Below are 6,965 nucleotides of genomic sequence, written 5' to 3' on the forward strand. Positions count from 1 at the left end.
TTATGATGGAGGGAAGGTCATTGATGAAGCAGCTGAAGATGGTTGGGCTGAAGACACTACCCTGAGGACCTCCTGCAGAGATAGAACATAGAACAGTACAGCACAGTACAGGCCCTTCGGCCCACGATGTTGTGCCGAACTTTTACCCTAAGGTCTATCTAACCTCCACCCCTACCTTATACTATCATCCATATGCCTATCTAATAGCTGCTTAAATGCCCCTAATGAGGCCGACTCCACTACCCTCTCCGGCAATGCATTCCACGCCACTACCGCTCTCTGAGTAAAAAACCGACCTCTGATGTCTCCCCTATATATACCTCCACTCACTTTAAAACTATGCCCCCTCATAATAGCTACCTCTACCCTAGGAAAAAGTCTTTGGTTGTCCACTTTATCTATACCTCTGATCATTTTGTACACCTCTATCAAGTCACCTCTCATCCTTCGTCATTCTAAAGAGAAAAGCCCTAGCTCTCTCAACCTTTCCTCGTAAGACCTTCCCGCCATTCCAGGCAACATCCTGGTAAATCTCCTCTGCACCTTTTCCAATGCTTCCACATCTTCCCTGTAATGAGGCGACCAGAACTGGACACAATACTCCAGATGTGGCTGAACCAGGGTTTTGTATAGCTGGAGCATAACTTCACGTCTCTTGAACTCAATCCCTCTATTAATGAAAGCTAACACACCATACGCCTTCTTAACAACTCTATCCAACTGGGTGGCAGCTTTCAGGGAACTGTGGACATGAACCCCAAGATCCCTCTGTTCCTCCACACTGCCAAGAATCTTTCCATTGACCCTGTATTCTGCTTTCAAGTTTATCCTTCCAAAATGAATCACCTCACACTTTTCAGGGTTAAACTCCATCTGCCATTTCTCAGCCCAGCTCTGCATCCTATCAATGTCCCTTTGTAACCTAATATGTCCTGGAGCTGAGATGATTGACCTCCAACAACCACGACCATCTTCCTATGTGCCAGGTATGACTCCAACCACTGGGGAGTTTGCCCCCTGATACCCATTGATTCCAGTTTTGCTCGGGCTCCTTGATGCCACACTCGGTTGAATGTAACCTTGAGTTACACTAACCTGTCCTCTGGACCTGATTTTGTAAAATAGGCAATTCAACTAATTTTGTAAAATAATTTGCTTCTGTGGTCAATTTATGCATTTCCTAGAAAATTTTCAAATTGTTCATGGGTGGCACAGTGGCTCAGTGGTTAGCATTGCTGCTTCACAGTGCCAGGGACCCGGGTTCAATTCCATCCTCAGGCGACTGTCTGTGTGGAGTTTGCACATTTTCCCCGTGTCTGCGTGGGTTTCCTCCAGGTGCTCCGGTTTCCTCCCACAGTCCAAAGATGTGCAGGTTAGGTGGATTGGCCATGCTAAATTGCCTGCAGTGTTCAGGGACGTGTAGATTAGGGGGATGGGTCTGGGTGGGATGCTCTGAGGTTCAGTATGGACTTGTTGGGCCGAAGGGCCTGCTTCCACACTGTAGGGATTCTATGATTCTAAACCTCCCTGATTTGTAAGAGAGACGCAGGGGTTAGAATTCGCTGTGTGTTCCCAGGTAAGGAATTCACAGTTCAATCAGCCATAACATAAAATTTAAACATGTTTCATTACTATTTCATTAAATGGTAACAGTGCGCTATAAAATACCATCAAAATGAAATTGAAATTTAGGTCAAAAATCTGGAAAAGGTATGGAGTTCATTAACAGTGATCAAGCCACTTTAAGCTGCTTTCAATTTCCCTCCACTGCACAGACAGCCCACTGCAAACTTCAGCAACTTGGTTACAATGTAAACTGTCATAGAAACAACGGCCAGGGAAAACAGAATGACATCGAGGAGGTACTGCTGGTACCAGGGCTGATCCAAGCCAAACGGTCGAAGGTGACTCCCTCCATGCTGCACAATATGGTCCACCCATCGAACCAGCCGCTGATGAGGGGGGAATGGATGTGAGCGATGAATGTGGCTTAGGGTCAGTGCTGAAGCCTTGTACCTGATTGAAAGAAAAAGAATTATTCCATTTTCTTCCATTATTGGAACTTTTTTAAAAAGTCTTTTCTGTCTCTCTCTTCTGCCGCGGTCTGTAGGGCACTCGAAGCCTGACAGGAAATTGCATTCTTGGGCAAAACTGACAAAGCTGCACTCACAGCCCAGTCGTCTGGGGGGCATCAATGGTCAACCATCTGGTGCAAGAGGGAAGATGAATGTTAGCTCGACTGGTTAGAGGTAGAAGAGTTCCTGAAACACGAAACTAAACACTGCCCAAATTGGTCAACTCAAAATCGGTCCAACCCAGCAGACAGAGGAGGAGCCATTGTCATACAGAACAGAACAGACTACTGCAGAGAAGTATACAGACAACTGAACAACCAGGAAACATACAGACAAATACCTGCCAATCAAACCAAAGAACACAACCTGTGACTGGTCAAGACTTTTGATCCAGACCTTCAGAGTACCCTACGCACTCTAATCCCACGTACTTACCGCGTGGGAGACTTCTACTGCCTTCCAAAGATACACAAAGCCAACACACCTGGACATCCCATTGTACCAGGAAATGGAACCCTGTTTGAGAATCTCTGTGGTCATCTCGAGGGCATCTCAAAACCCATTGTACAGGGAACCCCCAGCTTCTGTAACGACACTACAGATTTCTTACAGAAAATCAGCACCCATGGACTAGTCGAACCAGGAACATTCCTCGTCACAATGGACGTCTCTGCACTCTATAACAGCATCTCCCATGACTACAGCATCGCTACAACAGCCTCAGTACTCAATACCAACAACTGCCAATTTCCAGACACCATCCTATAACTCATCCGCTTCATCCTCAACCACAACGTCTTCACCTTCGACAACCATTTCTTCATCCAGACACATGGAACAGCCATGGGAACCAGATTTGCTCTCCAATACGCCAACATTTTCATGCATAAGTTTGAACAAGACTCCTTTGCTGCACAGAATCTCCAACCAACGCTATACACCAGGTAATCTGATGACATTTTCTTCCTTTGGACTCATGGCGAGGAATCACGGAAACAACTACATAACAATATCAACAAGTTTCATCCCACCATCAGGCTCATCATGGACTATTCTTTACAATGAGTCTCATTCTTGGACACACACATCTTCATCAGGGACAGACACCCCTGTACCTCACTCTACCAGAAGCCCACAGATAACCACACGATGCTGCACTTCTCTAGTTTCCACCCAAAACATATTAAAACAGCAACCCCCTACAGACGAGCCCTACACATACACAGGATCTGCTCGGATCAGGAGGAACAAGACAGACACCTGAAGGTGTTGAAGGACACCGTCATAGGAACAGGATATGATGCTCAACTCATCGATTGCCTGTTCCAACGTGCCACAGCGAAAAACCATAACAATCTCCTCAGAAGACAGACAAGGGATACGTCCGATAGAGTACCCTTCGTCATCCCCATGTTCTTCACAGCCGTCATCACATTATTGATGCTGATGAGCTCCTCGCCAAGATCTTCCCCACGCCTCCACTTCTCGCCTTCAAACAACCACCAAATCTGAAACAAACCAGTGTTCGCAGCAAACTCCCCAGCCTTCAGAACAGCATCGACCACAACACAATACAACCCCGTCATGGTAACCTCTGTAAGACATGTCAGAGCATCGACATGGACACTACCCTCACACGTGGGAACACCACCCACCACGTGCTCGACAGATACTCATGTGACTTGCCCAACGTTGTCTATCTCATACGCTGCAGGCAAGGATGCCCCGGGGCATGGTATATTGGTGAGACCGTGCAGACGCTATGACAAAGGATGAATGGAAACTGTGCAACAATCACTAGACAGAGATGTTCCCTCCCACTGGGGGAACACTTCAACGGTCAAGGACATTCGGCCTCGGATCTTCGGGTAAATGTCCTCCAAGGCAGACAGGAGACACAATAACGCAGAGTTGCTGAGTAGAGGCTGATAGCCATGTTCAGGCCCCATGAGGACAGCCTCAACCAGGATCTTAGGTTCATGTCGCACTACAGGTGACCCACCACACTACACACACTCTCTCTCACACACACACACACACACACACACACACACACACACACAGACAGACACACACACACACACAGACAGACAGACACACACACAGACACTCCCTCACACACACACACACACACACACCACACAGACACACACACACACTAACACAAAACCCACACACACACACACACACTCACACATACCACATACCACACACACACACACACACACACACGTGAATCTATTGGGTGAATTTGTATTTGCAGATACATTCTATTTTGTTCAAAAAACACACAATTTATAGACAGTCGGTCAATGTGGTGTTTTATAATTTCCTAGTATAGAAATAAAACCTGTCTGAATCCAAACCAAAACACAAACAGATTCTAAATAAGGCCTTACACCTAACATGCACTGTGAATGTCACCTCTTCTTTACACCAATAAAGCCTTTAGTTCTCTCAGCACAGTGACTTGAAAGGAATTTGGGGATTTACATATACATATTAATCAATTAAAACCTTCTAACTGATTAAAGGTTTAACAGCATAGTAGCTTTGTTTAATACATTCTCATCAGTGGTGTGACCCTTTGATCTTTTACTTATAAATTCTGTGTCTGATACTACCTCTCTCACTAACACCTGAAGAAGGACTGAATCTCTGAAAGCTTGTGTTTTCAAATAAATCTGTTGGACTATAACCTGGTGTTGTGTGATTTATGACCTTGTCTGCCCCAGCAGCACCTCAACATCATCTCTCAAAATTTGGGCATTGAAAGAGTTTCACATGATGCACTGTGCCTGGGCCAGAAAAGAAGAGTGGTCCAGTTTAATCTCCATGTCCCATAGTAAGAGAAGAACTGCCAGATAGAGTCACAGATCTCTATAGCATGGAAACAGGCCCTTCAGCCCAACTTGTCCATGCTACTCAGCTTTCACAATTAAACTAGTCCTGCGTTTGGTCCATATCCCTCCATATCTATCCCATCCATGACTCTCACCATGGGGAAATGCTCTATCTACCTTCTCTATGCGTCTAATGATCTTATAGACCTTTACGAGGTCACCCTTCAGTCTCCTACACTCCAGGGAAGAAAGTCCCAGCCTATTCAACCTCTCTGTATAACTCAAACCTTCTAATCCAGGGAGCATCCTAGTAGATATGTAGTAGTGATGCTGCAAACAAATAACACAAAGAACACAACCCCAGGGCTTCACAGCACTTTGGGTAGACATTCACAGGAGCTATGTACAAATAAAATCTCAACATACTCTTACAACATTGTACATACCGCTTGTCTTCTATAACTGTTGCCATGGCATTGCCCAGAGCCTGCAGCTGGTTGACTTGGATGGTCAAACCAAGGCCTTTTGCCTCTACTCTCACCATGTTATCAAACTGATCTCCAAACAGTGGGATTCCAATCACGGGCACTCCATGGTACACAGCTTCCAGCAGACTGTTCAGGCCACCGTGGGTCACCAAGAGACGAGCCTTTGGGTGACCTAGCAGCACACAAAGAGTTAACATCACATCAGATGAAACAGGTCCATTCTCACAGCATCACACACAGACTCTCCAATTCCCACTGGCACCCCTTTTATTCTCAAATCAATACCAAGTAGGCAGCAGAACTGAAAACAAAAAAAAAATTCTGGAGATCACAGCTGGTGAAGGGTCATATCAACTGTTGTTTGGACTTGAAACGTTAGCTTGCTCCCTCCCTCCACAAATGTTGCCTGACCCACTGTGAACATTTATTTTCTGTTGTCAGTTCAGGTTCCAGCATCTGCAGTAATTTGCTCCTGACATTAGAGGGCAGTCTGTGCATGGAGCTGGAGGACACGGATAACATGGAAACAAATACTGTCCACCCTGGCATTCATTCACCATCCAGCATTCCTCATGTGGGGCAGAGGAGCAAATCAATGGAGGCCCTGGTGGAGCATAGAAGGTGCACTGGCGACTTAAGAAAGCAATTAGAAAGGCAAAGGGGGACATGAGAAAATATTGTCAAGCAAGATTAAAGGGAATCCCAACACAATATATCTAAAAGGAAGATAATACCCAGGGAAAGAGTAGGGTCCATTAGGGACCAAGAGGGTAATCTGTTTGTGCAGCCAGAGGATGTTGATGGAGTGTTAAATGCACACTTCACATCTGTCTTTCCTCAGGAGAAGGTGGATCCAAGTACAGAATTTGGGAAGATGGAATGAGATGTTCTTGAGCAAATTGTTACAGGGAGTGGGGGAGTATTTGAGGTTTTGGTGAGTTTAACAGTGGACACATGCCCAGGTCTGGATGGGTATATTCTAGGCTGCTGTGGGAAATGAGGGAGGAAAGTACTGGGGCCCTGACACAAACTTTAATTTCTCTCTGGCCACAGGGGAGATGCCACAGGATTGGACGACAGTTAATGTGGTTCCAATTTACAAGAAGGGTGGTGGAGATAGAGCAGGAAACTATAGATCAGTGGGAGGGAAACTGTTGGAGAAAATTCAGAAAGAGAGAATGAATCTCCACCTGGAGGGGCAAGATTTGATCAGGGATAGTCAGTGTGGCTTTATCAGAGGAAGGTCACACTTGACAAACCTGGTGAAATTTTTCGAGGATGTTACAATGGGTTTGAATGAGGGTAGGGCAGCTGATGAAGTTTATATGGATTTCAACAAGGCCTTTGACAAAGTCCCACATGGGAAACTGATACAGGAGGTAAAAGCTCATGGGATCCAGAGTAACTTTGGAAATTGGATCCAAAGCTGGCTTAGTGACAGGGGACAGTGGATGGTGGTAGGAGGCTGTTTGTGTGACTGGAGCCCGGTGTGCAGTGGTGTAAGACAGGGAGCAGTGCTGGGTCCCTTACTGTTTGTGATATTCATAAACAATGGAGAT

General features: G+C 45.8%; 1 protein-coding gene across 1 annotated transcript in view; it reads right to left on the reverse strand.

The window, feature by feature from the left end:
• Nucleotides 1–1,442: 1,442 nt before the first annotated feature.
• LOC109924262 (UDP-glucuronosyltransferase 3A2-like) overlaps nt 1,443–6,965 on the reverse strand; it is an 11,462-nt gene continuing 5,939 nt past the window's right edge. The window contains exons 3-4 of the mRNA XM_020524276.2: nt 5,365–5,578; nt 1,443–2,016 (exon numbers count right to left, since the gene is read on the reverse strand). Coding sequence (XP_020379865.2) covers nt 1,743–2,016; nt 5,365–5,578 — 488 coding nt within the window. The 3' untranslated portion in view covers nt 1,443–1,742. The remainder of the gene's footprint in view (nt 2,017–5,364; nt 5,579–6,965) is intronic.

The sequence above is a fragment of the Rhincodon typus genome, chromosome 3, assembly GCF_021869965.1.
Source record: "Rhincodon typus isolate 14 chromosome 3, sRhiTyp1.1, whole genome shotgun sequence".
In the NCBI taxonomy this organism is placed as follows: Eukaryota; Metazoa; Chordata; class Chondrichthyes; order Orectolobiformes; family Rhincodontidae; genus Rhincodon; species Rhincodon typus.